We start from the raw sequence: 24197 nt of genomic DNA, 5'->3' as shown, positions 1-24197 counted from the left end.
AAATTTGTATGTCTTGACAATGATTTAAAACTGTCAATATTAAAAAATTTCACAAATGTCAAAAAAAAAAAAATTCAAAAAAATTACTTGATCGCTCCATTAACAATTCCTTCCAATCCATTGCATTTAAGAAATATTTAAAACTTGAACTTGAAATTACTCATTAACTCGAGAGACCTTTAAGAATATCATTTTACAGTAAAATTTACATTTTTCATCAAACTCACAATCCAAAGTTAATTCTATTCAGTTCCCATATATACCGAACATGCATGGCTTATTGAATTAAACATACAATTAATTTTAAATCAACTCAAACCCATACAGCACTCAATACAGAACCCCGCTATTATGATTGGGCTTCGCATTGTTCGAAAAAAAAAAAATTCGCAGTTTTTCGTTCATTGAATCTTCATCATTACCGCACAATTAAACTTTTAGTTCAGCCAAAGTGATGTAACTGATTAGAACTTATCGCAAAAAAAATGAAGTGTCTGATATCAATTTTCGCGCTTTTTTTACTTTTTGACGGCATAACGGGACAAGGAGTTGCAAGTGTCTTTCGCAAAAGTTACATGACCTGCAAAATCGACTATCCAAAGTTTTCGCGGGATATTTTGACGCAATTTGTCAAAAATAATTACGAAACAAGCGATCAGAGTCTCATGTGTTTCCTTTATTGCATCGGGCATGAGATGAAAAATCTCGACAATACGGGCGTCTTGCAGCTTGAGAATATATTAAGACATCCCCCGCCATTAGTGACAAAAACTCAAGTAAGTCATTAACCTATTTAAAAGTCTTCAAGTGCAAGATAAAAAAAACTTTTTCACATGACAGATCATCCAAAAAGTAGAGCAATGCAACAAAGAGATGGGAAGCAATAGATGCGAAACGGCATATAAGCAGATACGGTGTGCGATGAAAAGGCGCGTTTTGTGAAAAAATAAAAAAATAATTTTTATGTAACACTTTTTAGCAACATGTTGCTATGCTGTTGTTGCTAACTGACCTATATATTCCGAATAAAATTGCATGTTTCATGCTCCGCTCGAATGGAAAACCAATTTTCCTCCCCCCCTGTTTTCTCTCCTTCGTTCGTGGCAATTATTTCAGAAATGCAATTTTCACATAGGCAGCAGCATAATGTTTGGTAAACAACAACAGATGAGAAATTGTCCAAATCTGGGGCAACGTATATGAAAATTAAAAACAAAAATCATATGATCGATACCTATGTGTTTTTGCTCGGCTCCGGAACTCAAATCGCTCATTGTAACTCCCGTCGCAGTTAAATTGTTAAACAGCTGTGCGAGTGCCCTGCGTGCGAAAGAGATGGGGCATATACCAAAGACACGAGTGAAAATGGGAAAACTAGATTTTTCGCGCGCACTGAGAGAAAGACAATGAGAGACTCCCGTATAGGCCACAGAGCGCAAAAGTGAATTGGCGTTCGTGGATATCGAGTAACAACGTCGTAGAATCCACATCGAAAGTAGTTGCGTTCGAATTTACAAGACTCACGAAAATTTTGCGTTGTTTGTTGTGACGAAAAAGGTTTGGAAAATTGATTTTCACCCCGTTGAAAAATCGCAAAAAAACTCAAATTAAGCAACGATAATGGCGAAAAATCGCGCCGAGATGCGGCACAAGTGAAGACAAACGAAGTGTACGCGTAAATGTGATGTAAACGGTGCACATATGTTCAAGGCTGCATTCATCAGTAGTTTTGTAACAACAATAATAAAAACACAGCGAATGCATAATAGTTGTTCTAATAGAAAAAGATGATGTGAACAGAAAAAAAACAGTGAATTGCATGCGAGTGCAAGAAAAACAAAGAGTCAGAGTGTTATGAGAGTAAACTACTTTAGTGAAAATCACCGCAAAGTCCAACACGAAACAGAAGAAGAAGTAGAAATGGTGTGTGCAGAATGTAGAAAAAAAATTGCGTCTTATTTATTTGGAACGATGCTCTAAATAAGACCTGACAAAACTTGGGTGCAAAAAAAATTCATGCAATTCCTCGACATATAATTTCAAAAAATAATTTCACACAAAAAAAAAATCGTCGCAGGTAAGTTATCGAAACTTCAAACTAAATACAAATAGAAATAGTGTAAGAAACCAGTTTTTTTTTCTTCAAATCGCGAGTGAGTGAATGAGTGTTTGAGTGCAAAACAAATTATATTCTAATACGCGACGAAATCAATGAATGGACTTTCACTCAAAATTTATTGTTTTATGACACGAACCGTTAATCCTTTCTTATTCTATCAAGTGGCAAAAAAAATGTAATCTAAAAATCGATAAGTTATAAAATCGATGTTTTTTCCCTAATCGTTTTGACTTAGAAGAAAAAGAACTTTTATAATGATGTTGATGACGCACTCTACTACTGAACTGAGTATTATCATGCAATTTTGTTCAAGTGTAATTACTGATTCTGTTTTATAGGTTTTTTTATTCAGTGTACGATCCGGGGTGGCTTGAAATTTTTTTTTTATTAAAATGCCGAGAATTGAAATTATTACATAACGTCGATAATTATATTTTTTTTTTTTTTTTTTTTTTTTTTTTTGAAAAATGGATTGATAGGAGATAGAGAGAGACATTTAACAATTAGTCTGACATGGAAGAATTAACGTCGAGGGATCTTTTTTTGCTAATAGAATTTTTCCGAAAACGATTTCACTCTTGAGACTTTGCTTAATAGCTTTATGAGTTTATGAACGAATAAAAACACTCCAGACTCCCGATGTTGATGACCTGAAAATTGTTTTTCATAAGAAGCCTTTGTTCGCGTTAAGAAAAACACTGTAGATTTTTTTTCCTCTCGCAGCAAATCTCATCTCATTGTTGTGTTAATAATATGGCATTTCAAAGACACGCCGATCCAAGGTTAAGTTAATTACAGTGCCTTATTTACTCTGTTGACTTGAATGCTATTTAAAGTTATCCTCATTTTATTTGCAATTTAGTCTGAAGTTTGACACACCAAAGCGACACTTCGTTTTATCCAATGACTTACGGGATCTCTTGTCTTTATGAGTGTCGTTAAGACATAGTTTGTAGAATGGCCTGTGGTTGATAACGTACCTCGACGTTCCATCGTCTTGTATACGGGGCATTTGTAACGTCCTGTCTCCTTGAGATTAGAAATGAGTGTAGGCTGAAAGGAAGAAATTTTCAAGTTTAAACAAAGGAAAAAGTTTAGAGGAAATGATATGGTTACGATAAAATGCATCAAAGGCATTGTTTCGACAAGGATTTTTGGTAGTTGTTCATCCAGATATCCTTCTTGCAGCAACCAACGAGCGCCATCTATGAACAAGCCGTAAATGTAAACGCCATCTTCAGGCGGGATTTTCGTATTCATCGTCTTTAATACTTCAAAATCGAATGTTAATGTATCAATTGGTATCTGATACTTTCGTGCATAATTTTGCATGGCTCCCGTTAAAAACGCTTGAGTAAAAAAGAATCCTGAAAGCCAAAAACTTGAAGGTTTTCCCATTTCACTCCATGTTTGTAAGAAATTCAATCTTTCAAGGAAATCCGTGATGTATGAAGCAACCATTTTAAGACTTGGATATGACTTTTTCATCCATTTTTCAGGAATTTTCTTGAACAAAATGGATGAACATGTAGCTTCAAGTTCAGGAGTCATTACAGCTAAACCTTTGATAGCTTTTTGGATTTCAACACAAGTTGTTTTGATCTCTACAAGTAACTTATTGAAACGTTCCATTTCTTGTACGAGAACTGTGTTCATTGATTCGTTATAATCGATTGGATATTTTTTGATAACTTCTTCCAAATCAAAAGGTTTTGGTAATTTTGCTTCAATTTCAATGGCAAACGTCATCAAAGCTTTATCTGTGTCAGTATCTGATCCTCCAGATGCCTTTCCTTGAACGAGAAACATTGAGTCGATTAACAAATTAGAAGTATTGAGATCTCGTTGAATTCCTGCGTTTGGATGAAGCCCATAAACATCAGGATTTGGCATAAGCGGAACATTTTCTTCAATGAACTCTACAACTTTTCGATGTTCTGTTCTTTGAGGCATTCCAAATTCCAAACTTTCGCAAAAACGGTAATTCACATTTTCAACAACTTCTGAATTCACATAGTCATCTAAGATGGTACTGATCAATCTTCTATCCCAAAAGTCTGTTACTCTTCCTCCGTAATTGCATTCTCCCGTAAGATACGAAATAGCTTGATACGGAATTTCTTCATAAGTATTCAAGAAAAGTTGAAGTTGTTGAACTGAAATTTGGAAATCTGATTCGTTAAATCCATATGGAATGTTCCATCCGAGAGCTCCAAATTTTTTTCTTTCCTGAACAACGGCGTGAAAGAAGCAAATTCCAAACAAAAGTCTCGTAAAAGCAGTTTCTTTCAACGGAGGGCATCCTGAATAGAAATCTACATCATTCATTGGTTCAGAATTGTACGATTTGAGCAAATTTTGTTTCAATCCAGTTGGAGGTTCATTCGTCATTTTGATGCTATTTTGCAAAATTGGTACAGGAAAACATTCTGAAGGATAAGAAGTCAACCATAAACGATAATTTGGATTTGTGTTAGAGACATCCATATTTTCCCAAATGACTTCGAGTTGAGGCATCCAAGAACACGCGAGATGACAATTTTGTAAACAGACCCATGTTCCGTCACGTTGAGCATTTTCCAAGAGCTTTTGTGCGATAGGACCTTGACCTTGACCAAGAGATACGAACTTGAAAGTTTCCATAAATCCCATTTTCTCAGCAAAAAGCAGTAAAGATCCCATTGGATCAGCTCCGGGCGATAGGATGAAAACCAAGGGACTCAAAGCGCTTGAATCTCGGTATGAACGAGCAATGTCAAAAGGCGGCGGAGCAACAAATTCTTCTCCGAAATCCTTAGCAACGAAAATTGTGACAGCTTCAGCGAGTTTGTCAGGTCTTATTGCTTGTAAAATCAATAATTTTTGAAATTCCGTGAGTTTCGTATTCCATGGAGATGGTAACTCCTGAAGATGAGGCGAAGGAACGTCAAAATAACTTTTCCATTCGTTGATATTTGTTACGAAACTTTCAATAAATCCTTTGAATGAAGTTCCCAATTGATTTAATGAACAAATTTGAGTCCACATTTTGTCAGAAATCCATTCAGAGGCGGGGTTCAGTTTCTCAGGAACTTCTAAATCACCTCCCATTATCAAGAATTGTAGTTCTGACGAATTCAAACGTCCTTCGGCAATCATAACTTTCGTCGCGAGTATGAATGAGAACAAAAGTTTGTCTTTTTCGAACAACGATCGACAGATATTTTGATACAAATTACTCGTCGCAGCTTTTTTCAAATAAACCAAACGTTTTTCAAGCTCTCGAGACTTTTTTGCATTCTCAATTGAGTAAATGTAAAGATTCACAAACCAATTGAGTGAAAACTGATACATTGGATCAATATTCGGAAGATCCGTTATGCAATAATATAGATTTGTGCAATGTTTGGCTACAGAACTGTAACTTTGTCGAAACTTTTCAATCTCATTTTCAGTTTTTGCTGTTTCTTCTTGTTTCTGTTTGATGTCAATTGCTATCAGCTTTGAATTATCCAACATTTGAATTGCTTCCTCGTCTTCTAAAATGTCTCCTTTCGACTCTGAAAGTATGTTCAAGATGCCATCTTCGACATTTTTGAGTTGGGCTTTGTTCGAAGCAGATTCAAAAACTAATTTTTCGCGCAATTCTTGCAATTCAGGACGTTCTTTGGCAACAACGATGCCCAAAAGTTGATCATTTAATCCCTCGGGTGTTAAGGAAAAGTTGATAATTGTCACTTTATTGAAGATTTCAGGAACGTAATGAGGGTTTCTGAGACTTGAAGTGAAGTAAAGTCTAAAATTAGGGGAATAAGCAATGACATTGTCGCCGAGAGAGATGCTTTCTTGTCCAGCAATGATGAAAGTATTGCGTGAAAGTAAAGAATTAAGAGCAACATCGACATCTTCGAGGACATTTTCGATGAGAACAGAATATCCATGTTCAATGCATTTTTCCAAAGTCTAAAAAAAATGTTTAAATTCCATGAAAAGAGAAATTAAACCCATTAACACACCTTCATATAATCCTTCTGCGAAAACTTCAGAACATTTAGTTGATTTTGCTTTTCCATTTGTTTGATCCATTTGTTCGCTTGTCCCTGCGGATCGATAAACAAACTGAACTTCTGCGAATTTTGCATTACAATGCCATTTTCTATTGAGAACACATCCCTCGGTAATCCACACAAATTCCAATCTTGTATCGTAATGTCGGCGCCAAGCACTTTAATTAACGAATACTCCTTCGAACAAGGAATTTTCATATTTTTACAGAATTCAAGCCAATTCGTTGCTGCAGTATTGCGATAAATTGTCGTAACAGGAGCTAAATAGGCAATAATGCCGCACGAAATCAAAACATCTCCCGCCAAATCATCGTAAACCGCTTGAAGTTGCTCGGCTGCTGCTATCCAACGAGATTTTTCCCCGCCAAGACCTTTGATGAGACTTTCCGCTCGAATCAGCTTCTTTTTACACAAATCAACTTCATTTTCCATTTGTTGCTTTTTCTCAAGAGCATCCGCGAGAGCTTCATTCAAAATTTTGACTCTTTCTTCAAGGGCATTCGCCATATTTCTTTTTTCTTGTAACAAATTCATGGTTTCTTGAAATTCTTGCTCCGCTGATGCCAGTTTTGCCTTTTTCGGAGCAACTTCACGGGCGATTCGATCGTATTTGTCAATTGCTATTATCCAGTTACACAAACCTTCGCAAGCTCGAGATGATTTTCTGATGATTTTCGGATCAAAATCTTTGTTGGCGATGAAATCTGAACGAATTTTGTTGATTATTTCGAGCGGAATGTTATCTTTGTCGAATTCCATTAAGGATTGTAAAAAATTCATTTCTCCTAAAAGCTTTTTTGCAGCAGGCCAATAGTCGAGTTCGAGTTTTCCTGTTTTAGGATCTTTTTGTTTGACAGGAGAGCCGCCTTTAAGTATGACAACTGCTGTCATGACGAATTGAACCATTCTCGGAGGTGTTTTGAAGTTTTTTACTTCATTTATATCAGCAGGTTTTAAAGTATTTAGAGCTCTTTCAGCTTCTTTCAATATTGGCAGTGCAATTTCCAAATCTTTTTCACATTCAGTTTTTAGTTCTTGCGCTTGTCCAGCTTTGATATTTACAACAACTTCATCTTTTTTCACTTGTTCCGTTGCTTTTGATGCGTCAATTGTCTCTTTTTCGATTTGTTCCGCCATTTTTGTGCTTTCGCCCGCCATGATGATCAACTTCGGTTGCAAGTCGTTCAAATTGGTTTGCATGATGGAAACCGCTTGAGCCGCTAAGTCTAATTTTTGTAAACCGATAATGTAGCGCATTTTGTTGTCCATTACCTCTTTTTGCTTTAAATCCATGACTTTTGTGAAAGATTTGATGAGTTCTAAATAAGAAGCGGATGTGATGTACATGATTCTTCCTGTGTTTCGATAAAATTCATCCTTGATCGAAATTGCTTGAGTATGAAAAACTTGACAAGCTTTCACGACGCCTTTTTTGACTTCAGAATCAACATTTAAGGTTTCAATGTATTGCTCAGCAACCATCTCGAGAGCGTCATCAGGCCATGATTCAAACCAATTTATTGTGCAACAATTCACGAGAGACGGAAACATTCGAATTCGAGTTCGAAAACTTGAGCCAATCGGAGAAAAGCAAAGAATGAAATGGAGTTTTTGTTTCGTGCGGTTTATGAAGAATTGAAAGACCTAAAAAAGTTAATTTTCAAAATTAACAAAAAAAATAAATTTTCGAAAATTTGAATTAATTTCGAAAAAATGACAAATTTTTTAATACAAATTTCGAAAATTTTAAAAATTGAATTTCAAAAACTTTACAAAATTAAATTAAATTTCGAAAGACTGAAAATTTTTAAAAATTTGAAATCAATTTCGAAAAACTAAAAATTTTTTGAAAAACATTTAAATGAATTTCGAAAAATTTTAAAAATTAAAATCGAAAATTTTCGAAATTGATAAATCAGTTCAAAAAAAAATTTAAAGCGAATTTCGAAAATATTCAAAAAATTTAAATCAATTTTAAAAAATTTCAAATTCAATTCAAAAAAATTTAAATAAATTTAAAATGATTTTCGAAAAAATCTGAGAATCTTTGTAAATTAATTTCAAAAATCTAATAATTTTTAAAACCTAATTTCGAAAATTTGAAATGAATTTTGAAAAATAAAAAATTAAAAAAAAATGAAACGAATTTGAAAATCTCTTAAAATTTTTTTTTGAAGATTTGAGCAGTTTTAAAAATTAATTTCGAAATTTTTTTCGAAAATAAAAAAAAAATAGAAAAATTACCTGTAATGGGCTAATATCAACATTTCGATTCCCGCCTTGAGCAGCTAATCGAACCATCTCCAAAATTTCTTGTTTTTCATCAATCGCATAAATATTCGGCACTTCGCCCAAATTCAGCAAGCAATCAATATCTTGAAGAAATGTGGGCGATTTTATTTGTCCTTCGTTCATTACAAAAACCGTATCTCGTCCCATTCCTCCGGATTCTTTAAGCACAATTTTCAGATCGTCTCTCCAATCTTGCAAACTATAATTTTTCGTAATTTCTGGTTGGAAAAATGTTTGTTGCAAAATATTCGCTGCGAGTCGTGTTAACGATTGTCTTCCTGATCCGGCGACTCCAACGAGAAGGCAGCTACTTTCAGGCATTGTTAAGATGCGACAAATGCGATTTAAGTGCATTAAGGCATATTGGAAGAGAACGATATTCATCTTATTTCGAGTAACGGCGTTATATTCTTGCAAAGATTTGTACGCGAGATCTTGAAATTGTTGCAAATCGAGGGTTTCTTCGTATTTTCGTTCATCGGCGTCGGAATCCATGAAAAAATACGAACCGAAACAGAGATTTGAAGCGATTTTTGTTTCATCAAGGGCGGTTTTTGAGTCTTTCGAAGTAAATTCAGGCAAAAGATCTTCAGGTTTTTCGCGAAAAATGTCCTTGAGACAATCGAGAAGTTTGGCGAATGTTCGTTCTCGGTCCCCGACATCGACGAGACGATCATAAAACACCCGCATAACTTCGTGCAGCCATAAACGAGCAAAAATTCTTCTATTTCCCACACTTTCCTTCCGCAGCAACGCGCATCCCATGATGACTCTCGCAATGTCACGCAAATTAAATAAATAATGACTCTTCGCAGGAGTCGGTCTTAAATTGCTGCACGCAAATTTATAAGTCTCCAACGTGGCATTAACGATGCTCGTGCAACTCGTGACAACATCGTTCCCATGTCCCGTCTTCCGGTAGCCGTCGAGAAGTGTCGCCGTGAAAATCCTCTGCATTGTCTCGTCGGAAAAGTCATTTATCGCAAACAAATTAAAATGACACAAAAAACGCGCGTAAACATCTTGTCGACTGCCGCCAACGACGCCACAAGCTGCGAAAATGAGAATGTCGCGCACTCGAATGACGCTCGCATCGGAGGCATCGAACCAGTTTCCGTGATCGAAATATTGACGCAACAGCTCGATGGGCGGTTGAGCGCCATACAACTCCTTTGTCGGCATGTTGATGTCGTCTATAAATAGTAAACATGCCTTTTTGGGAGGCGCGCCATAAATTCCGCGACGATGCTTGTGCAGCTTCGACAAAATTATTTCTTGTGTTTGTTCCGCCGTCGTTTGTGTCGTGAATGTAATGAAAGATGGCAGAAATTTGCCGCTATCGAGTGACATGAGACGACTTTGTATGTAGAGACTTTTTCCTGTGCCTGTTGGTCCAATGAGTAACATTGTCTTATTATGCTGAAAAGGAAAAAGAAAAATTAAATTTAAATAGAAATTTTTCCTTTGAAAAATTACAAAAATTAAATTTTATTTAAAATATTAAAATAAAAAAAAAATTAAAATTAAATTAAAATTTAATTTAAAAAAATTAAATAAAAAAAATAAATTAGAAAAAAATAAATTAAAAAAAATTAATTTAAAAAAAAACGAAATATTTAATTAAATAAAATAAAATTATAATTATTGAAAAAAAAATTCAAAAATTAAAAAAAAATAAAAAAAATTTTTAAATATTTTTTTTAAATAAATTACTTAAAGTTTTCAAACGAAAAATAATAAAATGGGATTAAATCATTTTTTTAGACTTTTTTTAAATATTTTTAAAGTTAAATTTTTGTTACAATTTTAAAAATTTAATTTAATAACATTTAAATATTTTTTTTAATAAATCAAAAAGGTTTTAAAATAAAAAAAATTAAATTTTATTAAATATTTAAACATTTATTTAAATTCAAATTTCTTAAAAAAAAATATTTAAATTTATTAATTTTTTAGTTTTTTTTCAAAGAAATTTTTTTTTTAATATGTTCAATTTTTTAGAATATTTTTTGAATTTTTTATTTTTATATATTTTTATTTATAAAAATATTTTTATTTAATTTTCTTTTTTTTTATTAAAATATTTTATTTTATCATATTTCTTTTAAAATTAATTAAATATTTTACCTTTATATACATATCCAAAATATTCATATAACGCAAAGTTTCAATTGTCGGAACAATTTGTCCTGAATTTTGTCCTTTTTGAGCTTTCAACGTTTCTTGCCATGATCTCCAAAGCCCTTTTTGCTTGTATTGATAGAAATAATCGAACAACAATCCTTCCGTCGGAAGCAAAATTTCAATTTTAAAGTTTTTTGTCTCTTCAATTTTCCACATCTAACGAACAAAAGTCAAATTTTTTATTATTTTTGGAACAAAAATGAAATTTTTTACTTACATTCTTCAAAAAATCATCAAATTTTAGACGAGAATTCGCATCTAAGAGTCCTGCAACGCCCCAAGTTTGAGCAAAAGCTATTGCTGCTTGAATCCATGTTGTCAAGTACTTTTCTGCTTCTTCTGGAGTACTTTGTTCATAGGCATCGATGAGTTGCATTTGAATCAGAGTCAATGTTTGCATCAAAAGTTTCGTTTCTCCGGGATACAAAAATTGGGTGCAATGTTTACGAACGAAATCGATGCTCTAAAAATAAAAAAATTATCAAAAATTTAATTTTTTTAACAAAAAATTTAAAAATTACCTCAGGAATTGCCCATTTAATGACTTCCATCAAATAATCTTTTAAATTTTCAATCCAACTTTCTTCAAAACTTTCAATCCACGATTTCACAAAAGTTTCCCATCCAAGAGTTACGGGCTCCATATAGATCATGCCGCAACGAGATACTGTCGCAGGAGATGCTTGTGCTAAATCCATTACTTCGAAGATGATCGACATCTCAGGAGACATTGTAATAACCTCTCCAGAAGTTAAACAAAGCTTTTTATTGTCATCGAGCACGGTGTTCATATTTTCAATGTAATTTGGATCGACGGGACCATCAAAAATCAACTAAAAAATTTTTTTAATGAAAATTTTTAAAGAAAAGTCAAGAAAAATTTTAAAATTACCCATTTTCGATTCGCTGAAGGATCATTCGAAAAATTTCTGAAGAAAGTTGAAGCTACTCCGTCAGTCCATTCGTAACTTACAGGATCAAAAGCGCCATAAAGAGTATTTATTGAGATAGATTTTGGGTTCAAAATGCTCATTTCGACTTCTTGATAGTATGGATTTGCTCCTGTTGGCTTGAGACGCTTTAAAACTTCTGCCAAGACCTTTAAAGTTGATGATTTGCCGGCGTATGGATCTCCAACCATCATGAAACCATGTCGAACGATCATCATTTCGAATGTTTGGATGACTTTCACTATTTTAAAAGGGAAAATTTAATTATTTAATTTTTTTTTATATTTTTAATTTTTTAACAAAATTTTTATTCAATTAAAAAATTATTTTTTATTGTTTCAAAATAAAAAAAAATTATTTTGAATTTTTTAAATTTTTACCAAATTTTTATTCAATTAAAAAATTATTTTTAATTGTTTCAAAATAAAAAAAAATATTTTAATTTTTTTTAAATTTTAACCAAATTTTTATTCAATTAAAAAATTATTTTTAATTGTTTCAAAATAAAAAAAAAAATTTTTTAAAATTTTTTAAAATTTTTATTCAAGTAAAATTTATTTTTAATTGTTTTAAAAAATATTTTTTAATTTTTTTTTAATTTTAAGTAAATTTTTATTAAAAAAAAAATATTTTTAGGTAATTGTTTCAAAATAAAAAAAATTATTTTGAATTTTTCACATTTTTAAAAATTTATTTTAAATTAAAAAAAATTTTTTTTAGAATTTATCAATTTTCAAACTTAAAAACCATCAAATATACATACGAAAAATTTCTGTATTTTTTACATATTTTTTTACGTATTTTTTACGTATTTTAATTTTTTTTATTAAAATTTTTTTTTCAAAATAATAAAAAAATTTCAAATTTTTCAAAAAAAAAAAAAAAAAAAAAGTTACTTACCCAAAAAACTTGAATGCGGTTGTAATTTCATCTCTTTACAAACCTCTTCAAAAGTCTCAATAAAAATTTGATAATCAGGCTTCGGAAGTTCAACACCCGGAAACAAATCGCTAATAATCCCATTGAACAACGGAACATCAAACGACAAAAATTTCGGTAAATTCACATCAATTAACGATCTTAAAAGCAAAATTTCCTCGTCATCATTCGGAAATTGCTTCTTCAAATTGCCACAAGCTTGAAGAACTGTCTTTACCGCTCGCATCCCGTAATCATAATGATTTTGACTCGAAAGTTGCTCCGAACACAGCCGATAAGTTGAGACAATTTTCACTGCGAGAACTCTGGCATTCACAAATCCAAAGGAATACAACGAAATTTCGCCAATTAACGCATAATCCGGAACCATCATCGCAACTGTGCGAAACAAAACTTTTAAATTATCGGGTAACTCGCTTCTTCCCGCATATCCGGGGTTCATTGTGATGCAAACGTAACACGCGGGATTCAGTTCGAGCGTGGTTCCTTCAAAAACGAACGTTTTCATGTTGCCTCGTACCGCGACGACAATTTGAAGGATCTGCTGAGCCACGACAGACAACACTTCCAAGTCAATCCGGTTGAATTCGTCGAAACAAACCCATGCGCCGCACGAAGCAAGGCCTTTGAAGAATTTTCCCATCGCTTTGTAGTCGAGCGAATCGGAACAATTGAAGACGATGCACTGAACAGCGAGCGCTTTTGCCAAATCTTTTGTCGTTTCGGTCTTTCCTGTGCCTGCGGGACCTTCCGGAGCGCCATTCAAGTGCAGCTGATAAGCTCCCATGAGGGTTCGGTAACAACGATCCGTCAACGGAGTGATAACCAACCGATCTGAGTTCCCCAAATACTCGTTGGCGAATTTAACGGAAGCTGTGATGACTTTTACTGCGACAAAAGTCTCTTCGAGGTAGTAACGGAGCTGTACAAGCCAATTAAAATCCGTTTCTGAGACGACTTTTTTGGAAATTAACTCTTCAACGACATCTTTTGCATGAACATCGATCACAATGAGAGCTTTAATGGTGATTCTTTGCAAATTTGTGATGCTTTCCGAGCGAATTAACGTCACAATGTCATTTAAATTCGCTTTTAGCTTCTCGAAATAATCGTTAACTGCGGAAATTTGTCGTTTTTTGAAGCAATCATGCATTTCAGCAGCCCAAAAAATCTGTGAAACGCAAAGAACGATCATTCCAGGCCAATTCAAGACCCAAGAAGTACGATTTTCTGTCATGTAAGCTTCAAATGACTTCAAAATTTGATCATTCACAGCCTTTAACATCGCAGTTTGTACCTCCAAAAGCCATTTTTCGACACTTCCTTTGGCAGCAGTTGTTGAAATTTTTTGTAAAAATTGAACTTCTTCCCGTTCAACACTGAACATCGAATGAATATCCAAATTTTCGTCGAATTTCAAGCGATTTATGCCTTCAAAGCATTTACTCAAGTGCGGTTGGACTTTCAGAGGATCCTTTGTTTCGGAGAGTATATCCAACATCTCGTCGTTTGACAGGAAAAAGAACCGCGGAAAGTACAAACGTTTCTTTTCCAAGTAGTTATTCACGCCGTTCTCGATGTCTTCTAGCATGGCGTTCGCTTGTTCCATTGCTTCGAGTAATCCAGCGGAAGGAGCGACTTCCATGACGATTGGTTCGCGTGCCACGATTGACATGTAACGTTTGTACGTGTTGTTGACTTGCTGAAAAAGTCGTCCTTCTTCGGGCATTTGACTCACAATGTCTTTGGAAGAGAAAATTGGGAGTAAGTAGAGCCATTTTGATTGTACTCGTCCCCATTGATCGATTGTTTGGTTGACACGAACGAGTTTCGCATACCAATCTTTGACTTTTTGCTCGCAGGGTTTGACGAAAGCTGATCCGCGCATTGAGAGGGTTTTGACAATGTGATCTTCTAAAATGCACTGAAATGGAAATTTTGAATTTTTTAGATGAAAAATTTATAAAAATTTAAAAAATTCACAACTAAAAGATTTCTTTTAATTTTTAAAATTTTAATTAATTAAATTTAAAAAATTAAATTATTATAAAAAACGAAAATCAAAATTTGAATAGAACTTAAAAAAATAATTAAAATTTAAAAAATTAAAAACCTTAATTTTCATTTATTTTTTTAGATCAAAAAATTTGAAAATAATAAAAAAAATAATTTTTAAAATTTTAAAAAGTAGAAAAAAAATAAATAATTAAAAAAATATTTAATATAAAAAAATAAAAATTATTTTATAAGAGTTAAAAATATGAAAACAACAAAGAAAAATTCTAAATAATAAAAATAATTATTTTAAATAAAAATGGTAAAAATTTAAAAAATTCCTTAACTTTTTTTTTAAATAATAGAATTTTTATATAAATTATGTATTAAAAATAAAATAAAATTTTAATAAAAAAATAGAAAAAAAATTAAATTAAAAAATCTTAATTTTGAATTATTTTTTTAGGAATCAAAAATAATAAAAACATTATAGAAAATTTTATAAATAATTTAAAATTAATTTTTAAAATATTTAATTCGTAAAATTTCGAAAATTAAATAAAATCTCAGAAAAGTCATCAAAGTCAAAAAATCTCATAAATTTAATAAAAATAAAAAGATTTTAATTTTTTAAATTGAAAAAAAAATTTTAAATAAATATTATTTTTGAAACTTTACGAATTTTAAAAAATTATTTTTAATTATTTATAAAATTATCTTTAATTTTTTTGCATATAATTTTAATAATTCAAAATTAAGATTTTTTAAAAATTTTTTTCTATTTTTTTTATTAAATTTTTATTTTTACTTAAAAAATTTTACTTTTTTTATTTGTTTTTTAAACTAATTTTAATTAAAATAATTTTTTGAAATAAAAAATCTCATTAATTTAGATATTTATATCTAAAATTTTTATAAATTCATTAAAATATTAAAATTTTAATTTAATTAAATTTAATTTTTTTTAATTTAATTTTTATTTATTTAAATTGAAAAATGAAATTATAAAAAAAAATTAAATAAAAATTTTCGTAAAAATTTTTGAAAATTTTTTTTGAAATATTTGAATCAAAAAATAAAAAAAAATCACCTGAATATCATCCAATTGCGTCAAAATCATCAATTCCGTCTCTTTATAAGGACTCAATACAAATTTGATATTTTTCCATTCCTCGATCATCGTTTCCAAATTTTGTTGCAGTTGCAATTCCTTATTTGCACTCACACTAACAATCTCAAATTGATCCAAAAGATCCAAAACACCCGCAAGTTGCATTTTTCTGATTGTCGTTCCCGCATCTGGCGTGATGTCATATCCTGCAATTGAACTCATTTCTTCCCAATGTCTTTCACGTAATGCTGGATTACACATTATGCCGATCATGTAAACGCCGATGCGGAAATCCTTTATGTGTTGAAGCATTCTTTGACACACAAGAACGGGAGTTGGATGATTTAACGCGTCATTGTCGTCGAGAGATCCGCGCCATTTGCAAACTGATCCGCGAAGCATGTCGGCTTTTATTTGACTTTTGTAGTATTTGAGGATTTTGGAGAATTCTCGTTGAAAGTCTTCGGTTGTGTTGGAAACGAATGTTGGATCGAGATATTCAAAGGGACCATCCATCCAAAGCCAATATTTGCGAAACCATTGAATGCATCGTCTGGAAATTAATTTTTTTTATTAATTAATAAATATTAATTAAAAATTAAAAAAAAATTTAAGAAATTTAAAAAAAAAAAAATTATTTAAAAAATAAAAAATTAATTAAAATTTTATTTTAACATAATTTAATTTTTATTTTTCAAAAATTAAAAAAAAATTATTTTAATTTTTTTATTTTTAAAAAATTAAAATTAAAATTTAAATTTTTTAAACAACTTTTTTATTTTTTTTTTAATTTTGAAAAATTTTTTCTTTTAAATAAAATTGAAATTAAATAAAAATTTTAAATTAATAAAAATAATTTTTTAATTTTTTTACGAAAAATTATATTTTTTTTTTAAATTAATTATTTAAAATTTTGAAGAAATTTTTTGAAAATTAAAATAAAATAAAAAACTGAAATTTTATTAGACAAAATTTAAAAAAATAATTTATTTAAGTGACAAATATTTTTTCCCAATTTTATTTTTTTTTAATTTTGAAAGATTTTTTCTTTTAAATAAAATTAAAATTTAATAAAAATTTTAAATTTTTGAATTCTGATTTTTTTTTTTGAAAAAAAATTTAATAATTTTGACTTAAAATTTGAAAGAGACTTAAAATTAAATTCTATTTTTTTTTTTTTTATAAATTAATTTAATTTAATTTTTTATAATTTTTTTTTGAATAAAATTTTTTCTTCTAAATATAAAATTTTTAAATTTTTTTTTTTTTGAAAAATAATTAATTTTTTTTTTAAATTTTAATATAAAAAAAATTAAATTTTGTAAAAAATTTAAGCTCTTACCTTATAAGAGAAGCAAAATTTCCCACAAAATCTTCAATATCATCCAACTTCGGGTACTTCGACAGCGGAAATTTAAATAAAGCTTCTTCTTTGTTAATCCACGTCCTCGAATCGCACATCAGCTGTATCTTATCGAGCATGGAATTCAACAGCGTCATATTTTCTCTCAAGGTTTCGTCGTCATTCATGTCATTGAGCACACTCAGCAACGGCAGAAACTCCTCAATGTCGTTGCACAAGCAATTTTTCACGTGCACCAACTTTTCCTCGAACAAAGACTTGAAATGTTCGTAATTGGAGGCGTTTTCCTCCATGACGCCACGCAACTTTTGCAGCCAGGCAATCACTCGAATCTGCAACGACAGTTCGGATGACGACAATTCACGTAATTCTACCAATGTGGTCATCATGGCGATCGATTTCCGGACACGTTCCTCCAATTCGACGATGTACGTGTTTCTAATGTGCAAGACATACGCGCCGTTTGCGACAAGGTCTTCCGTCGATTTTGGATGTTCGAGTGCTTTGCGTTTAATTGTCTCGAATTCCTCACAAATGGCGAGATTTTCTTGTTTGTGTGACTCAAAGAGCTTCGAAGTGAGAGGCGTCATGAGATTTTTCGCAGTTAAAGACAATTTTTCGTGAATTTCAGCTTGAAAAATTATCGCAACGCCATGAAAAAATTCCTTTTCCAAGATTTCGTGAACTTTTGTGAGCAAAAATTGCAATTCTGTGATCTTATTTTGACATTCTTCGAACTGACGAGGTACTGAAAGAAAAAAATTTATCTTTTCCAAAGCTTCGGATGAATATAAATCCCGAAAATCGTCTTGAATGGCGCAAATATAGGAGTTTACTTCAGAAAATCTTTGATCTAAAGCCTCAATGAGCATTTTTCGAGCTTCAACGGGATAAATTTCTCCAATTTCGATCTTCCAACGTGGTTTGCCGATGATTTTTTGAGCATTTTCGTCAAAAATGTACGAAAGAGGACTCAAATATCTTCCCATACTCAAGATTTCATCTAAAATTTCAAGAAAAACGTCTCGAATTTCATTCATCGAAGGAGAAAATGTGATTTCTGTGCCACATTTTCCAATAATTTCGAGACACGGGAAGAATTTAGCAATATCTTTGATTAAATTTTCGATTGTTTGTTGCTTAATTTCGTTCAATTGTCGATTTATAAGGCCTCCTGCGCAATTTAAGGCCTTTTCCCATTGCTTCGAGGCAATTGTTCGCTTCTTATAGTGCTTTGTGATGACTTGACACACTTTTGGGAACCAATTTTTCTGAATTTTTACCGTGCTTGACTGAATTTCTTGCAAAATTTTCGTTTTCAGTAAAGGAAGTGTCGTTGTTCCTTGCGAAAAATCCAATTTTTGTAAATTTATGAAAAGCAAAGGCAATTCTTTGATAGAAGAAACGAGAATAAATCTCACAAAAGGATGAAAAATCATCAAATTTCGTTTGATTTTCTCGCGATTCTTCAAGAAAACATCGAAAGTTGCCGTTTTTCCTCTTCTTGCAACGCGAAATTTCGTGGCGTCATCACTCGTAACGTCGTCTCGTCGAATAATCTTATGAATGCTGTAATTTTTCATTATCGCATCGAACTCTTGATGGACAGAGCTCATGTACGATTTAACTATTTCTGGATATTTTTGACGTAAATTCGCAGATGCGGAGTGAATGATTCGCGTTTCGATGCGTCGAGGCATTTTTGGTATTGGAGCTTGTTTGACGTACTTGAGAAGTTCATTTTTGTAGAATTTTTGCGATTTTCGATCGGATGGGGGAGATTTTTCACGTGGTTTGGTAAATTCTTGAATTTTTGCCTGAAAATATATTTAAAAAAAATTAAATTAATTATTTAAAAATATTTTTTAATTAAAAAAAAAATAATTATTTTTTTAAAAAAAAGGTATTTTTCTTTAAAATTTTTTTTAAAAATTTAATTTTTAAAATTTTTTATTTCATAAAATTTAAAAAAAAAAACATTTTTTTTTAAAAATAAATTAAAATGTTTTATGAAAAAAAAAAAAATTAATTTTTTTTAAATTAATTTTTAATTTTTTTTATAATTTTTATTTTAAATTATTCAAAAATTTTTTTAATTAAAAAAAAATAATTTTTTTTTTAATAATTAAAAAAAAAAAAAATATTTTTTTAAAATTTAATTTTTAAATTTGAAAAAATATTTCTAAAATAAAAATTGATTAAAATTTTAAAAAAATTAATTTTGTTTCGAAAATAAATTTTTAATTTTTTTTAAATTTTAATTTTTTTTTAATAAATTTTATTTTAAATTAATTTTAAAAAATATTTTTTTAAAATAAATTTTTAATTTTTTTTTAAATAAATTTTTTTTAAATAAGTTTTTATTTTTTCATTTAAAAATTAATTTTAATATTTGTATTTAATGTAAAAATTTTGTATTTTGTAATTGTAAAAAAAAATATTTTTTTTGAAAAAAAATTAAAAATTTATTTTTTTATAAAATTAATTAATTCTATTATTTTTTGTCAAGGATTTTAATTTTCTTTATTAATTTTTTTTAATTTCAAAATATAATTTACCTTTTTCCCGAAATCTCTTAAAATTTCGCATCTTTCTCTCTTTTTCACATTTCGAAGATTAAATTTCAACAATGGATTTGTCGCATATGGGTCATGATTGAAATTTTCATCAATTTTTGGTCTTCTAACCTTTTTCATATTTTCATTCAAAAAAAAAAACTTCAATGACGCGATAAATGAATGAAAATTATGTGACACAAGAAGCAATGAAACCCAGACACAATAAAACTTGTCGTGCATCGATGGGAGAAATGCACTTTTGCGCAGGAACTGCATGAACTCAATTTTATATTTAATTCGTTTTTTTTTTGCTTCTTCTTCTTCTTTTTCGAGGAATTTCTTTGTTTTGACACTACAATAAACGTGGAATGGGATACCATGTGCAGTTCCTTGACACCGAGAGAGTTCTGATGATGATATAAATACATAACATTCCTCCTTATGTATTTCTACTTTTTTATTTTATTTCATTTTATTATGAAGACGAAGAGTTTCTCGTTGAGGTAGGTTGTGTTACTCGGAAAAGCAAACAAAGGAAAAAAATATTATTTTATTGGCGAAAACTATTTAAGTGTTATATGAGGCACCGACTCGACCATATTCTAATAATAAAATAATAATAAATCCTCCCGACTTTTATACATGCCGACAATGGGCGAATGGAGGGATTTTCCATCAAAGTTGTTGAACTCGTCTAACAACTTTGATTACATTATTTTTCCTGAGATTACGGATTGAATGATGGGAGTTTACGTGGCTAAATTTTCATCAAAAAAGCGCATTTTTATGATTTTTTTTAAACATTGACGATAGATGGCGCTATATAAAATTTAAAAAAAAATGATCAATAGATGGCGCTTTATAAATGAAAACTAAAGATTTATGACTTTTAGTGTCTCAAACTGAATTTGTAATTTACAAAAATGTTTTTAAAAACTAAACTTCAAAATTTTTGACGATAGATGGCACTTTCGTTACGAAAAATGAATTTTCAGATAATAAAATTTGAAATTATTAACAACAGATGGCGCTTTATTAATGAAAATCAAAAATTTTCAACGGTTTTTAAAATTTGTAAAATATTTTTAAAAACTAAACTCCAAAATTTTTGACGATAGATGGCACTTTCGTTATAAAAAATTAATTTTCAGATACTAAAATTTTGAAATTTAGACAATAGATGGCGCTGTTTAAAAACAAAATAGGCAATTTTTTTCTCATTCATGGTTTAAAAATTATTTGAAATCAGAAAATTTCTTACAAAAAATTAAAATTTAAAAAATTTCACGCCAGATGTCGCTTTATAAAACTCAATTTTCAACTTTTGTTCAGAAATTCTTCCTTTTTTAAATTAAAATGATTAAAAAACACTTTTTAAGGTCAAACAAACCTCCAGATGACAATTTCCAGCTCAATGCTTTGGAAAATCCTTCATAAACTCATAAAAATAAAGCCATAAAAGACAGACAAATGTCTCCCTTTTGCATAATTTTCCTTCAATGAATGCCCTTCAAAACTTTTATGCAAGCACCTATCTCAACATTAAAAACCATAACCTACGACAAAGAAAATTCTGTTATTGCCTTCGACGACGACGACAACGACGAGATACATAGTGAACGATCTTTGTTGCATTCTTTTTTTTGTAGGTTTCTGCGCCGTGCTGCTTTTATCGGTCAATGCATGTCTGCAAGAAGTCATTTTCGTCTTGTACATAATTTTTCGAATTTTCCCTTCTTAGCTCGTAAAATGAAACTTTATGTTTGAAACTTTTAACAAGATTAAAAGTCGTCATCTCCGCAATGTTTTTTTTTTCTCGCAATAAATATGAATTTATTACTGCGTAGGTTATCTCCGATCCAACTTCATCAACTTTATATTCAAAGTATTCTAATCATTTCGTGCACTAAATAAATAAATAAATAATTATTTATAATGAAGGTTGAATGGATGATGAACAAAGAGTGCGAGTTAGAGAGAAAAAGATGTGTGGCGTCGTTCGTTAATTTATTCAATAAATAGCATTTTCCATGCAATCCTTTCAGTTGACAACGAACCTAAAATTACATTTTTTTCTTCGTTCTTTTTTTCAGGCGAGACTATTTAATTCAGACGAGACGGAGACGAATAAAAATTGACGTCCAATAACATTAATTAAAAAAAAAGGGATTTATTATATCACGGGTAAGTGAACTTAGAAAAATTTTTAAAAATAGTTTTCAGAAAAAATTTTCATTTTTTTTCTTTAATATTTAATAAATTAAATAAAATTTATTTACATATAAAATAAAATTAAATTTAATTAAATTATTAAGTATTTATTAATTAAATAATTTAATTTAAAAAAATAATTAATTTAATTTTAAATAATTAAAATAATAAAACATAATTAAATTTTGAATTAAAAAATTAATTTTTTTAAAATTGTAAAATTGTAAAAATTTTAAATAATTTAATTTAATTAAATTTGAAAAAAATAAATAATAATTAAAATTAAATTTAAATAAAATTTGAGTTTAAAAAATTAATAATTAATTTTTTTAACAGAAATTTTAATATATATTTAAATATTTAAAATTTAACTCCAAATTTAATTTAAAAAATAAATAAATAAATTTTTATTATTTTTTCAGTAAAAAATAATGATTTTTCAAATAAAAATTTGCCTTAAATTAATTAAAATATTTTTAAAAAAATTTAAATAAATTAAATTATATTGAAAAAAATTTCTTAAATGTCTCAAAAATTTAAAAAAAAAATTTAATTAAAAATATATAAAAATAATTAAATAATTTAATTTAGTTAAATTTGAAAATAAAATAAATAATTAAATTTAAATAAAATTTAAAGAAAACTTGAGTTTGAAAAATTAATAATTAATTTTTTTTACAGAAATTTTAATAAAAATTTTTATATTTTAACTTTAACTCCAAATTTAATTTTGTTTAAATTATTTATTTTTTTTTTAATTTAATTAAATTTAAATAAAAAAAAATTTTTTTTTTAAATAATTTTTATTTTGAAATATTAAAAAAAATAAAAATAAATAAATTTTAGTTAAAATCTAAATTTTTGATAATTTTTTTTATAAATTATCATTTTGAGTGAAAATATGTTTATATTTTCTTTAATAATGTTAAAAATTTTTAATCCATAAATTCAATTAAAATACAAGGCGTTTCCATCATTTTTATTTTTATTTCTAAAACTCAACTTGTACAACACACTTGAGTGAATTGCTCAACAAAGAACAAAGAAAGAAATGCATACTGCACTCCATGCCATGCCATGCACTATTCGACTCGTTCTATGTACTTATGTAGGTCTCTCCGCCATATGTAGAGTACACGAAGAAAAAATAAATAAATATAAGGTGCCAGACTATACCAACAAAGAACACGAAAAAAAGAAGAAGATTCCAACGATTCCATTCATAACACGACACAGACATCAGCCAACAACGATACGTGATCATCTCGAAGACTTATTTAATAATAAAAGCCACTCAGGGGGACTCACAGCTGTTTTTTTTTGTGTGTTTTGCCTCTTCTTTAGCGCTAAGTAAAGGTAAATACAGACAAAAATATTAACTGCGCATATTCTAAAACGAAACTCTCATCATCTCTCTCCGATTCTCTGTTGACGACGCAACAAATTGAAACAAGCCCATATGATATACGAAAAAACATCTGTGTTACTCAGTTCAACGAGAACAGTTGATACACAAGGCACTCTTTGCGACTCGAAAAAAAAAAATAAATAAACAGAAAAAAAAAACAAAAACAGAGAACACTACAGACATAGACAGACGCGGAAAGATAAAGCGAGCGAGCGTTTGGAATATAAATTTTATACCTATATACGCGTTAGGTATAGATGATCGCGCACACAGATGTTGCGTTATACATAAAGGCAAATATATATACCATTTAACTAAAATAATAATATAAAATAATGTAAGCTGCTCACAAAATAATATGTGAGTTACATTTGATTCAGTTTGCTTTTGCAACCGAGTTGGACAACATCTAGAACCTGAAAAGTGCTCAGCGTTGAGAAAAGAAGAAATTATTATTATATAAAAAAATAAAATATAAGGGAAAAGTTTATCTTTGCCAGTTTTTATTATTTTTTTTTATCAAAAAACAAATCAATTTACTGCCAAAAAATAATTAAAAAATAAAAAAAGTGACTTACCGAAAAAAAATAATTTTTTCGCATCAGTAATGTAACAAAAAAAAAAATAAATAAATAAAAAAAAAAGGAATCGAAGGTAAATAAATAAATTTATTTTTATGCCATATCTAAGTAGGTGACTATAACAGACTATGTTGTTTAATCCAATTATGAATATTGTTTATTTTTAAAAATAAACTTTTTATTTATTATTAGAGAAAAAGAGAGAATTATTATTTATTATTATAACATTTAAACGTATAATGAAAAAAAAAGTGAAACAGGAAAATTGTTGTGGGTATTAAAATTTAAGTCGCATTATTTTTGCAATAAATGGCATAATGTTGCAAATTATGCAGAAAAAGAGCATTGTACATGATATCGATTATTATTATTATAAAAATTATTTTTTTAATTTTTTTTATGCTTTTTTAATAATGCATAAAATATAATAATAATATCAA

The 24197-nt window shown here is 29.4% G+C and overlaps 2 protein-coding genes across 4 annotated transcripts in view; one reads left to right on the top strand and one right to left on the bottom strand.

Moving 5' to 3' along the window:
- The first annotated feature begins 1586 nt into the window (after positions 1 to 1586).
- Positions 1587 to 24197, top strand: part of LOC134836717 (protein yippee-like) — a 30955-nt gene continuing 8344 nt past the window's right edge. The window contains exons 1-2 of one of the 3 annotated variants that reach the window (XM_063851909.1): positions 1587 to 2077; positions 21651 to 21741. The gene's annotated coding sequence lies outside the window, so the exon portion shown is untranslated. Of the gene's footprint in view, positions 2078 to 21650; positions 21742 to 23313; positions 23831 to 24197 lie in introns of those variants that run through there. The other 2 variants (XM_063851908.1, XM_063851910.1) reach the window with 2 other exon arrangements.
- On the bottom strand, positions 2978 to 19833 carry LOC134837768 (dynein axonemal heavy chain 12-like). Its single transcript, XM_063853158.1, has 12 exons — positions 19558 to 19833; positions 16979 to 18816; positions 15616 to 16189; positions 12492 to 14454; positions 11534 to 11832; positions 11163 to 11474; positions 10859 to 11104; positions 10585 to 10797; positions 8410 to 9876; positions 6115 to 7809; positions 3236 to 6061; positions 2978 to 3172 (listed from the first exon to the last, which is right to left on the bottom strand). Exons 1-12 carry the CDS (start codon positions 19831 to 19833, stop codon positions 2978 to 2980), a joined length of 11904 nt encoding a protein of 3967 aa, XP_063709228.1.

Source organism: Culicoides brevitarsis, chromosome 1, assembly GCF_036172545.1.
Source record: "Culicoides brevitarsis isolate CSIRO-B50_1 chromosome 1, AGI_CSIRO_Cbre_v1, whole genome shotgun sequence".
In the NCBI taxonomy this organism is placed as follows: domain Eukaryota; kingdom Metazoa; phylum Arthropoda; class Insecta; order Diptera; family Ceratopogonidae; genus Culicoides; species Culicoides brevitarsis.
The sequence above is the reverse complement of the archived record's forward strand: the minus strand, read 5'-3'. Positions and strand labels throughout refer to the sequence as shown.